Source organism: Scyliorhinus torazame, chromosome 1 (assembly GCF_047496885.1).
Source record: "Scyliorhinus torazame isolate Kashiwa2021f chromosome 1, sScyTor2.1, whole genome shotgun sequence".
In the NCBI taxonomy this organism is placed as follows: domain Eukaryota; kingdom Metazoa; phylum Chordata; class Chondrichthyes; order Carcharhiniformes; family Scyliorhinidae; genus Scyliorhinus; species Scyliorhinus torazame.
Window position 1 is genome coordinate 46,402,517 of NC_092707.1, and position 20,872 is coordinate 46,423,388.

Genomic DNA, 20,872 nt, shown 5'->3' on the forward strand with positions numbered 1-20,872 from the left:
ACTTAACTGAGCTGGTATACTGTACCGGGGAATGATTTCCCACATCAGAACTTTAACCACAGTAGCAGCTTTATTATCAGTAGTCGGATACGCCTCGACCCATCTGCTGAACACATCCACAATGACCAAAACATATTTATAACATTGACACCTTTCTAACTCGATGTAATCCATTTGGAGCGACTCAAAGGGACCATTGGGCAATGGGGTTTGCCCCATACCACAAGGGATACCTTTGCCGATGTTATATTGCTGACAAATCAAACACCAATGACTGATACTCTGGGCCAGCCCCTGCATTTTAGGGTGCCACCAAGAGTCCAGCAACAAATCACTAGTCCCCCAAGCCCCACAATGAGTTGCAAAGTGTACACATTCGATGACCCATAAAGCCAGTACGTCAGACATACAAGTCTGATGTGCAGGTGTGGTCCATAAAGAGGAAACCGAATCATATGTACAACCTAACCGTTTCCACATTTGTTTATCACTCTCAGGAGAGTCCTCCTGTAACCTTATGACGTCTTGGACGGTTGGCATTGGCTTGTCAGAAGCAGACCTATTTATAGCAGATCGTTTAGTCTGACTTAACATTTTAGGCACCATCACTTGCTGAATTTGCGCGGCTGTCCGCGCTGCACAATCTGCTTGTTCATTACCAACGTCAACTGGGGTCTTGCCGTTTGTATGGGCAGCACATTTAATGACGGAAATCTGCGCGGGCATAAGGAGAGCCTGCAGTAGGTCATTAACTAAACCCCGGTGGGATATTTCTGTGCCGGCCGAGGTAAGGAATCCCCTATTCTTCCAGAGCTGTCCGAAGTCATGGACTACCCCGAAGGCGTATCGGGAGTCAGTATAAATATTTACCCGACGATCTACCCCAGCATCTACGTATACATGCACGGATAAGGGCAAAAAGTTTGGCTTGTTGGGCTGAATAAGGGGTCTGAAAAGCGGCCGCTTATAGAATCAGACCATCCTGATCTACGATTGCGTAACCGGACAGTCTCCAGCCAGTGGGGCTTATTAATGCACTGCCATCAACATACATAATCATGTCAGGTTGTTCTAACGGAATATCACTCAGATCGTCTCTTATTGTGGTAGTTTCCTGAATCAAGGCTAAACAGTCGTGGCCAGGTGCGTCTTCATGGACGGGGACGCCAAGAAAACAGGCTGGATTGATAGTGGTACAGTATTTAAATGTCAGACGTGGATTGTTCAAAAGGTATATCTCATACCTATTCTGACGAGCTGCGGTAAGATGCTGAGTCTGCAGTTGCCCCAATAGTGCGATGACCGAGTGGGAGCTATACACCGTAATATCCTGTTGGAGAGTTATATTGGCAGCAGCCTGCAAACTATTATATATCGCTGCCAAGATCTGGGTGCAAACAGGGTGGCCCAACGCCACTGGATCAAGTTTGGAAGAGTAATATGCTACGGGCCGGTGCTGATCCCCATGTTGCTGGGTGAGTACCGCTGTTGAACATCCTTCCAGAACAGTACAGTATATCTGGAACATTCGGTCGTACAGGGGGCTACCGAGGGCCGGTACTTGTAACAAGGCCTGCTTCAGGCAACGGAAGGCTTTGAGTGCCTCGGTGGTGAGAGTAAAATTCCCCCCTTCACTAGTGTAAGGCGTCAGCAGCTTTGTATAGACAGCGATGTTTGGTATCCACTGCCTACAATAATTCACCATACCCAGCCAATGACGGACCTCCTTGACTGTGGTAGGGGCGGGGAATTGGCATATTGGTTCAATCCTACTGGGTTTGAGACTTCTTTCTGTGGCTGTAGGTAAAACTCCTAAGAACTTGACCTTTGTCTGAGCCACCAGGACCTTTGATTGTGAAACAACATAACCCAACGAGGATGGGTGGTTTAATAACTGGATCACATCATCCCTGTTACTTGGCTCGTCGGGACTCACTACCAATATGTCATCTACATACTGCACTAGAGTGGAACCATGCTCCAATGTCAAGGCCTGGAGTTGGGTCTGCAGACATCTGGAGAAGAGCGTAGGTGAGTTGACGAACCCCTGAGGCAGTCGGGTCCAGGTATACTGCTGTCCATTGTAAGTGAAGGCAAACAAATATTGGCTTTCAGATGCGAGTGGAAGGGCAAAGAAAGCGTGCTGAAGGTCAACTATGGCGAAGACCCGGGCTCGAGCTGGAATTTGAGCCAGTATGTGGGCAGGATTAGGGACAAGAGCATGTAATGGCTGTGAGATGGCATTGATTGAACGTAAATCCTGTACTAATCGGTACTGATCTGGTTTGGCTGGTTTAGGCGCAGCAAGTATGGGGGTGTTGCATTCTGATTGGCAAAATACCCTGTTGCAACAGCTCTCGGATTAATTTGTCTATAGACGGGTCAGCTTGGGGTTTCAGGGGGTATTGCTGAATGGAAGGCAGCGTTACATGGTCCTTAATCATTACCTTAATGGGTGTAACATTTGCCTGTCCCACTTGTGAAGGGTATTCTGCCCAGACCTGTGGGTTGACATATTCCAAAACGTCACGTCCCAGGTGATGCTGAAGTCGAGTGTTCATCCTTTCAGGGACCTCAAAATATTTTATGGAAGTGCCGTCTGGCATGACTTGAAGTGCGCACTCTGTTGGATCTGAATGACCCACTGCCCTCCTTACCATAGGCCCCAGACCCTTGGCATGGTACTGGTCGTGGACCTGACGTGTAATATGAGGGCCTACAGAAACTGACTGTGGCTATAAATGTGGTGGTATTGTAAAAAAATCGGCTGTACCTTTTCCCGTGACTGTGGCTGTAACCTTGACTGGCCATTCGGTCCCAATTAACGGCCGGTATTTGTCCTCCAACTCTCTGTTTTGTCCGGTTCTGTCATAGGCCAGGGTAACGTGGTGCAGTGAATGTTCAATATCTAACGTCCACCACTGGGGTGTGAGAAATATAGCACTGTTGTCTCATCCTCCATCATTGAACCGTTACCCCTTCGTCTCCGCACTCTAGCTGTAGCTGGAAGATACACAGTAAATCTCGGGCCAACAAGTTACAGTCCAATCCAGTAGTCGTCACAAACTGATGAGCCATAGACTAATTCTCGTAAGTGACTGTCACAGGTTCAGAAATCGGATACTCACACACCTGTCCTTGGAACACCGACAAATGGTGTGGTCGGATAGTGGTAGTCGAAGTTCTGATTGCACCGAAGATATGGCTGCTCCAGTGTCGATTACAAATGAGTGACGTTGATCTCCTATCTGCAGAGAAATAATAGGTTCCCTGTCCGATTGGAGAGTCCTTATGACTAAATCGCTAGTCAATCCTGTGATGGGAAAGGCTTTGTCTGGGAGAAGTCCGTGTACCTCGCCTGTCCTCCCCTTGGTGGGTACCCCCTCCTTTGGGTCGGGTAGTCTCCTTCTGCTGCCTGTCTTTTAAAGGGGCATTCCTGATGCCAGTGATCTGCATGGCCACAATGAAAAAATGTATTGTTCCCTCTATATCTGCCCCCTCCTCTTTTCCCAGTAGACCAATGACCCCTCAGAGGGGCGGCAGTTGTAAAGCTGTTGGTGCATACGGTGGGCCATAAAGAGGAGCTGAGGGCCCATTTAGGTGGGTTTGATATCCTCCCTCCCCTTGTTGATCCACCCACCCAAGGTCACAATATTGGGGTTCCAGCTGGTAAGCCACCATATCTGCCGCTGACTGGGGTCTCAGATCATCCTTTCATTAAATACTCAGTTTTAATCTTTGTAACTGAGCCTCCTTCCTGGCCTACACCCTCCTTCCAATAAAATCTGACTGCCCTGGCCACCTGAGAAGGGTCGTTCTCTGTCCAATTCATGTTATTACATTTCACGGCAGTAGCCACGAAAGGTGGTAGGCAATGCATTAACATAGCACAATATTGAGGGGAATTCTGACTATTTTGGTACGGCAAGTCGCCTGACTGCCCACTGTAGATTTCATTAAAACGTTCCAGAAATTCCTCTGGCTCTTCAGTCTTTTTAGGTTTGAGGTCTAAGATAGCAGAAATGTTTATGGGCTTTTGAAATGTGACATGCAACGCATTCAGGATTTGTGCCCGTCTATCATCGTCCAAAGCATGGGTTTGCTGAAGTGCGGCGTGGCTAGCATAATTCAAGTGATTGAGATGATTGCGGTACTCTGCTGGGGTTAAAACCTGCTGGACTAGGGCCCAGAGGTCCCTTGAATCAGCTTGATAAACTGAGATGGTAGTTCTCAGTCCACGAAAGCAGCGGGATATTTCTTCCTGTCTGGGATTGCAGCCAGAATAGCCATCATCTCACTGGGTCTCCATGGGAAATAAACTACTATCGTGGGCTGGGCTGCTGCTGTTGCAGCATCAGGGTTGGGTATTTCCCTAATCGGCAACTGTCTCAGAATCTCACTAGGGGGCGCTTTAGCGGATTCCTCTGGCTCTTCAAAGACTTCAACGTCTTTCCCTTCCGATAGGGGGAGCTCCGGCTCCTCGGAACCATTCCCGTTTTCTTTCTTTGTTCTCATACTTTTCTGTCCTACCATATCGGTCTGAAGGGATCTAGGTGGTATACGTGATTGTTTCTGGATAGGATCAGGCCCCTCTCTCATTGTCTGAGATCGGGTCCTAGAGCTAACTGGGCTTGTGGAACAGAGCTCCCCTTCTCTAACAGATGGTGAAGATGCTGAAATAGGACCCAAGCTATCAACCGAAGGGGCTGGAGAGGCTGGCATGATTTGAATCTGGGGAGCAGTGACTGGATATAAATTATGATACCTTTGGTGGTTCCGGAATTAGTGCAGACAGTGCGACTGGTGCAGTCGGGACTCCAACCGACATGGTCCAATTCTCTAGGTCATCATCTGCGTCTGTCAATGCAAGGCCAGCCATTGAACTACGTCGCCCATTTTTAAAAATTTTTTACATGAGTCCACCCACTCTTTACTTGCGCGTTGTTTGAATGCACACTCCTTTTTCAAGATTTCCAGAGTTTTCTGGTTCCCCCCCTTCACTAATTGGAATTCCCATTTTAAGGGCATTTTCTTGCCAACTTGATAACATGATCTTATCCCTCTCCTCTTGACAATATTGTCTCCATAATCCAATTAATTCTTTTGCTTTCATACTTTGGCCCTTTTTCCAGATTTCTCCCTGAATTTTCTTAATGATGTCCAGGTCTTTAGTGCCCCCCTAGTGGCCATTCATCACCCAATTTCTTCCTTAAGGTTGCTGACATTTTCCTAAAATCTCTCGCTTTATCTGGATAAATATCACAATATTTGCACTGGACTGCCTGGATCACTCGTGTTATCCAAGCAATTCCCCATAATCTCGGAACTAATCCATAAGACTGCGTTTCACGCCACTACAGTCCAAGGATACAATTTTAGCTTATCAACTATAGTTTCCAAAACACTTGCATGTGGAATTAAACCATCATCCGATATACCATCAATCCCAAAACTACACACATGGAATTAAACCATCATCCGATGTCCCATCAATTCCAAAATTAACCCAAAACTGAACTATCAATTTATGATATCCCATCAGTTTAATTTTCTAATCCCCAGACTGACCTTTGATTTCGTAGAGATGATTGTTCCGTACCAACCGCGAGTGACCAGACCATGAGAAGAGGGGAAAATCAATGTTTGGTCATTTTCCAGCCACACATTGTGGGCCCTTTTCCACTTTCCTTGTCCAACATCAGCCTAATTCTGATTTCGCAGCTGGTCGGTGACCGTCTGGGGAAATCCCGGGTTTCGGCATCAAATGACAATATTGAATTCTTTACCTGTCAGTCTGGCCTCAATAAAATTCTAGATGGATTTGTAGGTATAGTATTATTTATTTTAACCAACTTGCAAGGCTGACTCGCTTCACAGAGACTCAGAACACAGAAACTGTCTCCTGGACCCCTCGAAAACGAATGAGGTCGGAGACGAAGAGATCTCTGCAAATACATTCAAATGGCATCAAGTTTCACATACATGATTCCCATAGGTCCTCCTCTACCCCTCCTGACCTGGCCATACATCCTGATTGGCTCACTTCGTATTCCTTCGCATTCCTTAACCCTGGGCCTCTTGTTATCCAGCATCCTTTTCCCCATCTTCCTTGCCATGCTTTCTGAATTCCTTTGTGCTTTGTCCTTTGTGAACTCACCAGAATTAAATTGGCCTACATCTACATTACTGTAACTAATATTTGAACTAACTATTTCATATCACATTCGTCATCTTGACCAACAAACAAGGTCCCACTGATCTGCCCCGCGCCGCTCCATCTGACCTGCCCGGTCGCCGCTCCGGCTGCCCATAAGGCCCCCCCCCCCCGGTGCTTGATTTCCCCCCCCCCCACCCACCACCAGGGCGGCCGCGGACTGAGTCCCGACCGGCCAGACGTGGTTAGAACCACGCCGTCGGGAATTCGGCTGGTCGGGTCCGGAGTGTCGCTGGGAGGGCCTCTGGCAATAGCCCCCTAGCCGCGCCACGTAATTTGCACGCGTGCGTTTCTCCGGAGAATTGCGTAAGTGCCGCAGGGCCCAATTCGGTCATAAACATAGATTCTGGACTTCCGGGTGCGGCGATGACCAGCTAAGTCGCACGTTTCGGCAGCTCCCGGTGGAACGGACTTTTGGGCTCTTAAGAGCCCCAACGGCAATTTTAACGGCTAAAAGCACTGTGCGGTAAACCAGAAGGGAATCCCCCCTGGATACGGATGGAAAAAGGAGAGGAAAGTGGCCGGATTGCGGTGGATCCTTTAGAGCAGCGGCAAGGAAGGCAAGCAAAAACCAAGATGGCGTCGGAAGGTGGCAGTTTAATATGGGGCCCTGAACAACACGAGTTCTTGAAGCGCTGCGTGGAAGAACTTAAAAAGGAGATGAAGAAGGAGCTGTTGGCCCCGATATTACAGGCGATTGAAGGGCTAAAGGATGAGCAAAAGACCCAGGAGCAGGAGCTTCGGGTCGTGAAGGCAAAGGCTGCTGAGAACGAGGATGATATACAGGGCCTGGTGGTGAAGACGGAGATGCACGAGGCACACCATAAAAGGTGTGTGGAAAGGCTGGAGGTGCTGGAGAATAATGCGAGGAGGAAGAATTTAAGGATTCTTGGTCTTCCCGAGGGTGCAGAGGGGGCGGACGTCGGGGCATATGTGAACACGATGCTGCACTCGTTAATGGGATCAGAGGCCCCGACGGGTCCGTTGGAGGTGGAGGGAGCCTATCGAGTTATGGCGCGAAGACCAAGGGCTGGAGAAATTCCCCGAGCCATAGTGGTGAGATTTCTCCGATATAAGGACAGAGAGATGGTCCTCAGATGGGCAAAGAAAACTTGGAGCAGTAGGTGGGAGAACGCGGTGATCCGCGTATATCAGGATTGGAGTGCGGAGGTGGCGAGAAGGAGGGCGAGCTTTAACCGGGCCAAGGCGGTGCTTCATAAAAGGAAGGTCAAATTTGGAATGCTGCAGCCAGCAAGACTGTGGGTCACACATCAAGGGAAACACCACTACTTTGAAACGGCGGATGAGGCATGCACATTTATTGCCGAAGCGAAATTGGAATAAATGGGTTATATAAAAAAAGAACGTTTGAGACAAAGTGGTGGGGCGAATATGGGGGGCGAAGAGGGGGGAGAGGAGAGATGATTTTTAAGTTGTTAATCCTGCAACCCGGTAACTTTTCTCTCTTCCCCTTGTTGTGAGGGAGTGAGGTGGAGGAGCTGGGGGCGTTGGCCATTGGGGGCGGGGCCAAAAGGGAAGCGCGGGCTTTGTTCCCGCACTATGATAATTATGGCGGGAACAGGGAAGCAGGAAGGAGGGGGCGTCGCACAGTGCGAGCCGAGGTCACGGGGGAAGCCGAGGTCGGCCAGAGTTTGCTGACTTCTGGGAGCAACATGGGGGGTGCAATTACGCGAGTGGGGGATCTAGCTGGGGGGGTGGGGGGGGGGGGTTAACTGGGTTGCTGCTGCTGGGGAGAAGGGGGAGCTGGTATGGGCTGGGGTGGGCGGGGCGGAGGGGCGCCACCTGGGGGGGGACACAGCTACGTGGGAACCGGGTGAGGAGCTGGTTTAAAAAAAGGGGATGGCTAGTCGACAAGGGGGGTAAAGAGCCCCCCAACCCGGCTGATCGCGTGGAATGTGAGGGGGCTGAACGGGCCGATAAAGAGGGCACGGGTACTCGCACACCTAAAGAAACTTAAGGCAGATGTGGTTATGCTACAGGAGACGCATTTGAAACTGATAGACCAGGTCAGACTACGCAAAGGATGGGTGGGGCAGGTGTTTCATTCGGGGCTAGATGCGAAAAACAGGGGGGTGGCTATACTCGTGGGGAAGCGGGTAATGTTTGAGGCAAAGACCATAGTGGCGGATAGTGGGGGCAGATACGTGATTGTGAGTGGCAAATTACAGGGGGAGGCTGTGGTCTTAGTGAACGTATATGCCCCGAACTGGGATGATGCCAACTTTATGAGGCGCATGCTAGGACGTATCCCGGACCTAGAGGCGGGGAAGCTGGTAATGGGTGGAGATTTTAACACTGTGCTGGAACCAGGGCTGGACAGATCGAGGTCCAGGACCGGAAGGAGGCCGGCAGCAGCTAGGGTGCTTAAGGACTTTATGGAGCAGATGGGAGGAGTTGACCCCTGGAGATTTAGTAGACCTAGGAGTAAGGAGTTTTTGTTTTTCTCCTATGTCCACAAAGTTTATTCACGGATAGACTTTTTTGTTTTAGGAAGGGCGCTGATCCCGAACGTGACGGGGACGGAGTATACGGCTATAGCTATTTCGGATCACGCTCCACATTGGGTGGACTTGGAGATAGGGGAGGAAAAAGAACAGCGTCCACCCTGGAGAATGGACATGGGACTATTGGCGGACGAGGGGGTGTGCTTAAGGGTGAGAGGGTGTATTGAAAGGTACTTGGAACTCAATGATAATGGGGAGGTCCAGATGGGAGTGGTCTCGGAGGCGCTGAAGGCAGTGGTTAGAGGGGAGCTGATATCAATCAGGGCACATAAAGGAAAGCAGGAGGGTAGGGAACGGGAGCGGTTGCTGAAAGAACTTCTGAGGGTGGACAGGCAATATGCGGAGGCACCGGAGGAGGGACTATACAGAGAAAGGCAAAGGCTACATGTAGAATTTGATTTGCTGACTACGGGTAATGCAGAGGCACAGTGGAGGAAGGCACAGGGTGTACAGTACGAATATGGGGAGAAGGCGAGCAGGTTGCTGGCCCACCAACTGAGGAAAAGGGGAGCAGCGAGGGAGATAGGGGGAGTGAGAGATGAGGAGGGAGAGATGGAGCGGGGAGCGGAGAGAGTGAATGGAGTGTTCAAGGCATTCTATGAAAGATTATATGAAGCTCAGCCCCTGGATGGGAAGGAGAGAATGATGTGTTTTCTGGACCAGCTGGAATTTCCTAAGGTGGAGGAGCAGGAGAGGGTGGGACTGGGAGCACAGATTGAAACGGAGGAAGTAGTGAAAGGAATTAGGAGCATGCAGGCGGGGAAGGCCCCGGGTCCAGACGGATTTCCAGTTGAATTTTATAGGAAATATGTGGACTTGCTGGCCCCGCTACTGATGAGAACCTTTAATGAGGCAAGGGAAAGGGGGCAGCTGCCCCCGACTATGTCAGAGGCAACGATATCGCTCCTCCTAAAGAAGGAAAAAGACCCGCTGCAATGCGGGTCCTATAGGCTTATTTCCCTCCTGAACGTGGACGCTAAGATTCTGGCCAAAGTAATGGCAATGAGGATAGAGGATTGTGTCCCGGGGGTGGTCCATGAGGACCAAACTGGGTTTGTGAAGGGGAGACAGCTGAATACGAATATACGGAGGCTGCTAGGGGTATATGATGATGCCCCCACCAGAGGGGGAGGCGGAGATAGTGGTGGCGATGGATGCCGAGAAAGCATTTGATAGAGTGGAGTGGGATTATTTGTGGGAGGTGCTGAGGAGATTCGGCTTTGGAGATGGGTATATTAGATGGGTGCAGCTGCTGTATAGGGCCCCGATGGCGAGCGTAGTCACGAATGGACGGGGGTCTGAATATTTTCGGCTCCATAAAGGGACGAGGCAGGGATGTCCTCTGTCCCCATTATTGTTTGCACTGGCGATTGAGCCCCTGGCAATAGCATTGAGGGGTTCCAGGAAGTGGAGGGGAGTACTCAGGGGAGGAGAAGAACATCGGGTATCACTGTATGCGGACGATTTGTTGTTACATGTGGCGGACCCGGCGGAGGGGATGCCAGAGATAATGCGGATACTTGGGGAGTTTGGAGTTTTTTCAGGGTATAAATTGAACATGGGGAAAAGTGAGTTGTTTGTGGTGCATCCAGGGGAGCAGAGCAGAGAAATAGAGGATTTACCGTTGAGGAAGGTAACAAGGGACTTTCGGTACTTGGGGATCCAGATAGCCAAGAATTGGGGTACATTGCATAGGCTAAATTTAACGTGGTTGGTGGAGCAGATGGAGGAGGACTTTAAGAGATGGGACATGGTGTCCCTGTCACTGGCAGGGAGGGTGCAGGCGGTTAAAATGGTTGTCCTCCCGAGATTTCTCTTTGTGTTTCAGTGCCTCCCGGTGGTGGTCACGAAGGCTTATTTTAAAAGAATTGAGAAGAGCATTATAAGTTGTGTGGGCCGGGAAGACCCCGAGAGTGAGGAGGGGATTTTTGCAGCGTAGTAAGGATAGGGGGGGGCTGGCACTGCCGAGCCTAAGTGAGTACTACTGGGCCGCCAATATCTCAATGGTGTGTAAGCGGATGGGAGAAGAGGAGGGAGCGGCGTGGAAGAGATTGGAGAGGGCGTCCTGCAGGGGGACTAGCCTACAAGCTATGGTGACGTTGCCGTTCTCACCGAAGAAATACACCACAAGCCCGGTGGTGGTGGCTACACTGAAAATTTGGGGGCAGTGGAGACGGCATAGGGGAAAGACGGGAGCCTCGGTGCGGTCCCCGATAAGAAATAACCATAGGTTTGTTCCGGGGAGAATAGATGGGGGATTTGGAGCATGGCAAAGAGTAGGGGTAACACAATTGAGAGATCTGTTCGTAGATGGGACGTTTGCGAGTCTGGGAGCGCTGACGGAAAAATATGGGTTGCCCCAAGGGAATGCATTTCGGTATATGCAACTGAGGGCTTTTGCGAGGCAACAGGTGAGGGAATTCCCGCAGCTCCCGATGCAGGTGGTGCAGGATAGAGTGATCTCAGAGACATGGGTGGGGGACGGTAAGGTGTCAGACATATATAGGGAAATGAGGGACGAGGGGGAGATCATGGTAGATGAGCTGAAAGGGAAATGGGAAGAGCTGGGGGAGGAGATTGAGGAGGGGCTGTGGGCTGATGCCCTACGTAGGGTAAACTCATCGTCCTCGTGTGCCAGGCTAAGCCTGATACAATTTAAGGTGTTACACAGGGCGCATATGACTGGAGCACGGCTCAGTAAATTTTTTGGAATAGAGGATAGGTGTGTGAGATGCTCGAGAAGCCCAGCGAATCATACCCACATGTTCTGGTCATGCCCGGCACTACAGGGATTTTGGGTGGGGGTGGCAAAGGTGCTTTCGAAGATGGTGGGGGTCCAGGTCGAACCAAGCTGGGGGCTGGCTATATTTGGGGTTGCAGAAGAGCCGGGAGTGCAGGAGGCGAAAGAGGCTGATGTTTTGGCCTTTGCGTCCCTAGTAGCCCGGCGCAGGATATTGTTAATGTGGAAGGAAGCCAAGCCCCCGGGTGTGGAGACCTGGATAAATGACATGGCAGGGTTTATAAAGTTGGAACGGATTAAATTCGTTCTAAGGGGGTCGGCTCAAGGGTTCACCAGGCGGTGGCAACCGTTCGTCGAATACCTCACAGAAAGATAGAGGGAATGGAAAAGAAGAAGACAGCAGCAGCAACCCGGGGGGGGGGGGGGGGGGGGAGGAAGGACTCTCAGGGATGTTATTGTATATGCATAGGTATTTGGTATATGTAATTGTATATTGGATTGTTAGATTGTATTTTTGGAGAGTATTTATCGTGGACAAGGCAGTTGCCATTTAGTTTTGTTTTTGATTTTGTTCAAATTATTTATTTATTTGTTTAAAACTGGCCATTGTTATTTATATTGTTTTATTGATGTATAAAGGAAACACTATGTACTGTTATGTTTGGCCAAAAAATCTTGAATAAAATATATCTTAAAAAAAAATAAACATAGATTCTCTGCCCCCGCACCAAACGTGATTTTGGCACGGGGCTGTGGAGAATCCAGCTCCATATTCCAATTGTGGCCTAACTAAGGTTCTATACAGCTGCAGCATGACTTGCCAATTTGTATACTCAATGCCCTGACTGACTATTCTCCACCTGACATGTGGACCTGTACACCCAGATCCCTCTGCCTTTTACTCTTGAGGGTTCTGCCATTTACTGTATACCTCCCACCTGTATTAGATTTTACAAAATGCATTACCTCACATTTGTCCAGATTAAACTCCATCTGCCATCTCTCCGCCCAAGTCTCCAACCGATCTATATCCTGTTGTATCCTCTGACAGTCCTCATCGCTATCCGCAATTCCGCCAACCTTTGTGTCGTCCGCAAACTTACTAATCAGACCAGTTACATTTTCCTCCAAATCATTTATATATACTACAAACAGCAAAGGTCCCAGCACTGATCCCTGCAGAACACCACTAGTCACAGCCCTCCATTCAGAAAAGCACACTTCCACAGCTACACTCTGTCTCCGATGACTTAGCCAGTTCTATATCCACCTTTCTAGCTCACCTCTTGCCCTGTGTGACTTCACCTTCTGTCCCAGTCTGTCATGAGGGACCTTTTCCAAGGCCTTGCTGAAGTCTACACAGACAACATTCACTGCCCTACCTTCAATCAACTTTGTCAAATGCTCAAAAAACTAGATCAAGTTAGAGAGACACGGCCTCCCTTAACGAAACCATGCTGCCTCTCACTAATATATCGATTTGGTTCCAAATGGGAGTAAATCCTGTCTCAAAGAATCCTCTCCAATAATTTCCCTACCACTGTTGTAAGGCTCACCAGCCTATAATTTCCTGGATTATCCAGACTTCTTAAACAAACTAACATCAGCTATTCTCCAGTCCTCTTTAGCCAATGAGGGTACAAAGATTTCTGATAAGGCCCCAGCAGTTTCCTCCCTTCCTTCCCCAGTTTTCAGGGGTAGATCCCACCAGGTTCTGGGGGCTTAACTACCGTCATATTTTTTAAGACGCCCAACACCTTTTTGAAAGACGCCCAACACCTTTTTGATCTCACGTGACCCAGACAATCTGCACACCCTTCCCCAAACTCCTCATCCATGAAGTCCTTCTCTCTCGTGAATACTGATGCAAGGTACTCATTTAGTACCTTGCCCATTGCCTCTGGCTCCATGCAGAGATTCCCTCCCCTGTCCTAGAGTGGGCCAACCCTTTCCTTGGCTACCCTTCTGCTCTTTATATACGTATAAAAAGCCTTGGGGTTTTCCTTAATCCGGTTTGCCAATGATTTTTCGTGACCCCTTTTAGCCCTCCTGACTCCCTCCTACCTTCATTCTGTTCCACTCTTGCTTTGTCTGTTCCCAGCCTTCTCACCCTTTTTTTTTTTTTTTTTGACTCCGCTCACAATATTCCTCATTATCCAAAGTTCCTGAAACTTGCCATGCTTATTCTGCTTCCTCATAGGAACATGCCAGTCCTGAATTCCTATCAACTGATATTTGAAAGCCTCCCACATGTCAGATGTTGATTTACCCTCAAAACATCCGCCCCCAATCTAGATTCTACAGTTCCTGCCCGAGGGCTACTACTGTTCCTAAAATGCTCTCCTACTGAAACGTTGGCCACCTGGGCCGAGCTCATTCCCCAATACCAGGTCCAGTATGACCCCTTCCCCAGTTGGACTATCTACATAGTTTCAAGAAGCCCTCCAGGATGCTCTTTACAAACTCTGCCCCTTCCAATCCCCTAACACTAAGTGAGTCCCAGTCAATTTGGGGGAAGTTACAATCACCCACCACAACAACCCTGTTGCTGTTACCTTTCCAAAATCTTTCCAAATATGTGCTCCTCTTATCTCCCTCTGGCTGTTGGGAGGCCTACACTAAACCCCCAACATTGTGACTGCCCCCTTCCTATCCCTGAGTGCTACCCATGTTGCCTCGCTGCATGAGACCTCTGAGGTGTCCCCCTCTCCGTATAGCTGCTGTGATATTCTCCTTGGCCAGTGATGCAACTCCTCCACCCCTATTACATCACTCTCTATCCCACCTGAAACACCCAAATCCTGGAACGTTTAGCTGTCAATCCTGTCCCTCCCTCAACAAGTCTCTGTAGTGGCAACAACATCATAGTTCCAAGAACTAATCCAAACTTACCTGTTCTACTTCTCGCATTGGAACAAATGCACTTCTGACCACCAGTCCCGCTGTGTTCAGCAACATCTCCCTGCTTGCTCTTCCTCTTGAGTGTGGCCCTAGTCTCTAGTTTTCCCCCTCCGTTATTTAACCTCTGACCTATTGCTCCAGTTCCCACCCCTCTGCCACATTATTTAAACCGTCCCGTGCGACACTAGCAAATTTCACGGCCAGGATATTTATTGCAGGGGGTAAGATCCTATCTGAAGGATCCCTGGAACAATTGTCTGCTTAAGCTCTTTCATTTTGAGGTCGAATTGATTGCTTATTACGCTAGTTGGTCCAGCAACCCCTCCCAGCTTGAGTTCAAAACGAAGGGTTGAAACTGATGGCTACTTGTGTGTGTGGTGTGTGTGCATGTGACCATGTCCGAATGCATATTGTGACGCACAGCACAGATTGGAAACTGTTGTTCTAGTTAATCGACCAGTTTAGATCCTGAGTGTAATGAGTTCTGTTAGAGGGTTTATTCTTAGAATCTTGAATGTTTGCAGTTGGATACACACAGTCATTTATAACACCAGGCTGCTGCTAATCACTGGAAGATTAAGGACTGCATTGGCTGCTTGTGCAGCTGATGGTTGTCGGGAGACTCAGTTGGCTAAGTATGAGGTGTAGTAATGGGACAGATAGATAATGTGATGGTGCTATTAAAGCTTCTAATCTTTATTGTAGCTTGTTAATTGGTGATGACAAACACCTTAGCTGTCACTTCTGGCAGCTTTCAATATTTACCTCTCATCCACCGTAGATTTCGCCATTGAGGGTTTGCTGTGGTGTTTACATGGTCATGCTGATTCTAGGAAATATGTGGTCTGATCTACCGGCCTGGCCTCCTCATGCCCGACTCGGGACGGGACAAGGCTGGTAAGAACGGTCTTGTAACGCCTAACGAGATTTTGCGAGGCATCACAATCTGGATCCCGCTCATGAGGGCACCCTGGCGAGGGCCAAGAAGCAGAGTCTCATTTAATAGCGGGGTCATTCTCTGCACTGCCAATGCTGGGAAACACCCGGCTAAACACGGCCAACACGGGACGATGTTTCATTTCCTTTAAATTACACCCATGTGATTTCATGCTTCGAGCTTTTCTGGCTCCTTGTTTCAATGTGTTTGATGGAAAATCTTGGATGTTTTCCAACTCTCCAACCTTTCTTCATGTTGGGAGACAGTTGTATTTAACCCTCCGGATTTTTCGTATTTGCTCTCATTGACTCTCGCGCTTCCACCTTATTTATATTGACGCAATTAAGTCCACCTTGATTTACCTTTTTGGGAGATTTGGGGGGGGGGGGGGGGGGTAGCTCATGATGCTGAAGCTTTCCGTGGTAAGCATTTGAAGGAAGTGAGTGTCCAGAATTTTAACTATTCAATGCTTATCCTCGAGTTTTGAACCTACTTATAAATTTGGATTTTACCTTTTCTCTGACCGCCCCTGTCTCCAGGTCTCTGGCCATTTTTTAATGTGTTTCAATGAATCCCATGTCCTTTCTCTTACGAAACGTTTTTTAAAAAAAAACCTTTTGATTTGCTAATTCATTTAGGGTCAAGTATGTTTAGCCTGATCTTTCCTATTTTCGGTAATCATTCATCCTTCATTCTCTGGGTTATTCCTTTGAAGGTGCTCCACTTAACTTCCAGTGAAATATTATTGAACGTCCTCCTCCATTCCATTTGCTTTACTTCCTCTTATTTCTTTAAAATTAGCCCCTTTTAAGCTTCAGATACCATGTAAGACTCTATAATTGTGTAATCATTGTACCCTGGATGTGTGGCGACTCTTTTTCTGGGGTCATTTGCTAATACAGGGTGAAGATGAAAACTGCTTCTTGTCGCTTCCTTGCTGCATTGATTCATGGAGCATTCTTTTGCTAATTCTGGCACGAAGCCACTTGGATTCTACATGTTTCCATTTGACCGAATTGAGGTTTCCCGTTTAAAATAGTTTTCCTGTCATCGGAAAGCCTTGTAATGCAATTGACACTTGCGTGCAGAAAGTCGTGTGAATCAGTGCAGGCACTCAGTGGTGTTTGAGTTGCTGGGTAATCTGTTCAGAGACAGCGTTTGAGCTACTCTATCTATCAAGGGAGGGAAGAAAGCACTCCATTCCGATTCCAATGTAAGCATTCTGTGGCTTTGATTTCCCCCCCACCCCCCCCTCCCGGCTATCGTGGCTGACTGACTTCTTATGGGAAGAACTTGAAACGCCAAACCCAAGAGGAAAAGAATCTCCACGTCTTGAAACCTGACAAATGTAGCAACAAAAAGACTGAAAAGAAAAAGAAGCATGTCAATCAGGAAGTATTGGTCGGGGAAGTGGAGGGTTGAGTTTATAAGAAGGCAGTATATGGCTGTGCTCTCCCACCTCATGAGAAACACAGTAGTTTGTAGGAGTTGTTTACATAATCACAGAATGTTTACAGTGCAGGAGGAGGCCATTTGGTGCCTCGGGTCTGTACTGGCCCTCTGAAAGAGCATTCTGCCTTGTCTCGCTCTCCTGCCTTATCCCTCATAACCTTGCACATTCCTCCTTTTCAGTCTAGGGTCAGTACATATATTCGAAGCAGCAATGTTTCAATTCCACGTCCTCCGAGCGTCCTCATTAATGGTCTCTCTGACTTTTCAGCTCTCTCTTTCGTGCTGGCAGTCCTACCCACATAGCGAGTGATTGAGTTCTTTTGTCCTTGTCCCTGCCCATAACAAGTAGCCAGATCCACATGCTGCCCTGTGACTTGAGGTGCGAATCATGTGAGAAGACCACAGATAATTGGAATAGTAGGGATTCTGAAGCCTGTATGAAGACACAAGGCACAGTGGTTAACATTGTTCCTTCACAGCGCCAGCGTCGTAGGTTCGATTCCCGGCTTGAATCACTATGTGGGTTTCCTCCGGGTGCTCCCGTTTCCTCCCACAGTCCAAAGACGCGCAGGTTAGGTGGATTGGCCATGATATATTGCCCTTAGTGACCAAAAAGATTAGGAGGGGTTATTGGGTTACGAGGATAGGGTGGAAGTGAGGGCTTAATTGGGTTGGTGCAGACTCGATGGGCCGAATGGCCTCCTTCTGCACTGCATATATTCTATGTTCTCAATGTGCAGAGTCCGCACGTTCCCCCCCCCCCCCCCCCGGTGTCTGTTTCCCCTCCGGGTGCTCCGGATTCCTCCCACAAGTCCCGAAAGACTTGCTGTTCGGTGAGTTGGACATTCTGAATTCTCCCTCTGTGTACCCGAACAGGCGCCGGAATGTGCCGACTAGGGGCTTGTCACAGTGACTTCATTGCAGTGTTAATGTAAGCCTACTTGTGACAATAATAAAGATTATTATTAGATTGTGATGTTGTCGCATCTCTGGTTTAACCCTGCGTGATAAGAAATTCCAAATGATTATGTAATTCAAGAGCAGTTGGGATAGTGTTTGCGCCAGCCTGAAGCAATGTGTCTAAGAACCAAACCAGGCTGATTTAATGATCTATTTGTGCTGATAGATTCTCTTATTTCTCACTGTTTATACAGAATAATACACTTCCCCTGCCTTTACTGAATTCTTTCTTCTCTTTGTCCAGTTGTAGAGAGTTTTGACAATGTGTTGAGCATCAATGGTTCTCAATGGTTTAAATCAGCTCAATCAGGGTTGCTAATTTGATGCTCTGCCCCCTGATGCTCCCCACTCCCTGGCAGTGACTTGACAGCCAATCTTCCCTCTTAAGGCTGTGCACTGTTTACTCTTTTCCCCCCACCCCCACTTTTCCTCTTCTCCCTGCAGATTCCCATTGTATTCCTTCATTGCAGCAAAACAAACATTTTTGCTTCATTTCGAGCACTGTTGCCAATTGCAATTGTTTTGATTTTCTTCTCCAGGTCGTGCGAGTCTCTGGCCGAGAAGGAAGTTAAAGGTAAGGCTGACGTCTGCAGTTTGCTCGTACTTTCCAGTGGGGATGGCTCAGTGAGTTTAGGCCTTGGGAGCTTGAGAAACAATCTTGCAATTAAACACTGAGCCCGAGGTCAGGTTTTCTAAGACAATGGCTTCTTCGTCGTACAAAAGCAAAATCCCGCGGTTGATGGGAATTCGGAATAAAAACAGAAATTGCTGGAAATGCTCAGCAGTGTCAGCGGCGGGAGAAAGAGAATTACCATTTTGGGTCAACCCCCCTTTCATCAGAAAGGATTTATTATCAATCCACAGCTTGCAGTCCCTAGATTATTTGGCAGTCGTGGCCATTACAGTGGTAACTGCAGCTGTATTTTACAGATAATTTGCTATTCCAGGAGGCCTGATGTGTTCCCTTTCTCCTTCGCACTCCCTAACCTACTCCCTAACCTTCATTGGGGCTGGTTTAGCACAGGGCTAAATAGCTGGCTTTTAAAGCAGGCCAAGCAGTGCCAGTTCAATTCCCGTACCAGCCCCCCCGAACAGGTGGCGGAATGTGGCGACTAGGGGCTTTTCACAGTAACAATAAGCGATTTTCTTTTCTTTTTTCATTTTATACTGAAGTCGAGTGCGTTTCCCTGATCCCTCAGCAGCTTTAGACACGAGTACCTGATCCGGAAACACCATGAGGCTCACAGGTTTAAAGAGGGGGAGGGCAAATTTTGTTTTCTTGGAGGGGAAAAATACTTGCATTTATATAGCATTTTCACAATCATCAGACATGTCAAAGCACTTTACAGCCAGTTAAACAATATGGAAGCGTAGTCACTATTGTAATGTAAGAAACACAGCAGCCAATTTGTACACCGTCAACTCTCTCAAAAAGCAACGTGACAATAACCAGATAATCTTGTTTCTTGTGATGTTGATTGAGGGATGAATATTGACCAGGACAGCGGGGAGAGCTTCCCTGCTTTTGAAAATGATGATGGTGCCATGGGGTCTTTAACATCCACTTGAGCTGTCAGTTGCGACCATTGTTTAACAAGAAGATGACACCTCCAACAGTGCGGCACGCTGTCAGTACTAGACTGGACTCCAGCCCTGGAGCGGGACTTGAACCCAGAACTATGTGACTCCGAGGGGAAGAGTGGTCCCAACTGAGACTCCAGTCCTCAGTTGAAGTTGTTGGCTGTCAGTATAAGCTGACGACGTTCACTACTTGGGCTAATGCGTGACGATTGACTGCTGCGGTGAGCTTCTGGCAAATGGATGGTGCTGAGAAACTGGGAGTATTGGAGGGTTTGTCGGCCCAAGCAGCGAAACAAACTGCTCTTTTGAAGTCATTTTGTAAAGAAATCTCTGTCTCGATTAATACTGCCTGGCCAGTTGAATAAGTGAACAAACTGAAGACCAGTTTAACTGCATAATGCAAGGCGTTTCTCTGCTCAGTTGCTTTCAGCCTGTACTGCACTCATTAGACCCCATGCCTCCAGGGTAGGGAGCGGAAAAAAGACTTGCAGTTGGGAAACGTGGATTCCGATCCCCTGATGTACAGTGACTTGCTGGTGAAGGTGTGAGTTTATCTGTAATGAGCCTTTGGTTGAGGCTCGGACGCAGATGACGTATAGTCGATGCCTCTGAAAGATGCAGCCCAATAACCAGAGGGTGGAATTTCTCACTCCCACCCCTGTGGGGGGAGGGGGGTGGGGGAAGGGATATTCCAGTCCCATCGATGTCGACTCCATTGTGTGTGGCTCGCCCATCCCACCACTGGGCAACCTGCCATGGTGGGGGGAGAGGAGAGGAGGTGTAGCCTTCAAATCCCGCTGGCGGGAAGGACTGCAAAGTCCCACCTGTGTGTCTTCAAAGGAGGAGGAGGGAAAATGAATTTTCTTTGAAGAAGAAAAATAGATATAAAATCCAGAGGTGTTCCCATTAGGTGGATTGGCCATGATCAATGCGCAGGGTTGCGGGGATAGGATGGGGGAGTGGGCCTAGATAGAGTGCACATACAAGGGATCAGTGCATACTCGATGGGCCGAATGGCCTCCTTAGTGATTCTACCGAGACCTGCCCGTTGTGATTACCATTTTTCAGTTAGACTCCGATGTTTCCTGCATTGTGTCTGATGGTATTCCCAGAACATTCTAATAAACTGTTGTTCATCTCTGCAGGCGACATTCATCGAGAGAAGAAATTCCGGCCTCATCGGCAATTCGGAGATCGCAGAGAAAATGTCTTTAGTGCTCGGACATATTTCTACGCAGATGAGTCCAAATGTGACCAGTACATGGAGACCTTTTTGAAATGTATCGCAGCATCTGGTAAGACTCCATTTTGTTGGCCGCTCAGGGCACTTGGAATGCATCGTGTGGATAGGCTCTGTGTGGCTAAAGGCTTTGGTGGGTTTGCACTCTTACACGGCTAGCTATTAAACGCACTTGATTCGGCTTATGGCACCAACTTGGGTGGACATCTTGCTTGAGATCTGTGTAGATATTGTTGGGGCGTGGCAGCTCGTCCAGTAATTTCTGCCAGCGAGTGTGTTGTTCCACACTGGCGTTTTCTCACTGTTCAGTGGTAGCAATGCT

The 20,872-nt window shown here is 48.4% G+C and overlaps 1 protein-coding gene across 1 annotated transcript in view; it reads left to right on the forward strand.

Annotated features, from left to right (window-relative positions):
* The window catches only part of LOC140401834 (proline dehydrogenase 1, mitochondrial-like), an 81,840-nt gene that overhangs the window by 38,475 nt on the left and 22,493 nt on the right, over window positions 1-20,872 (forward strand). The window contains exons 3-4 of the mRNA XM_072489826.1: window positions 18,269-18,303; window positions 20,456-20,605. Of these exons, the coding sequence (XP_072345927.1) occupies window positions 18,269-18,303; window positions 20,456-20,605 (185 nt within the window). The remainder of the gene's footprint in view (window positions 1-18,268; window positions 18,304-20,455; window positions 20,606-20,872) is intronic.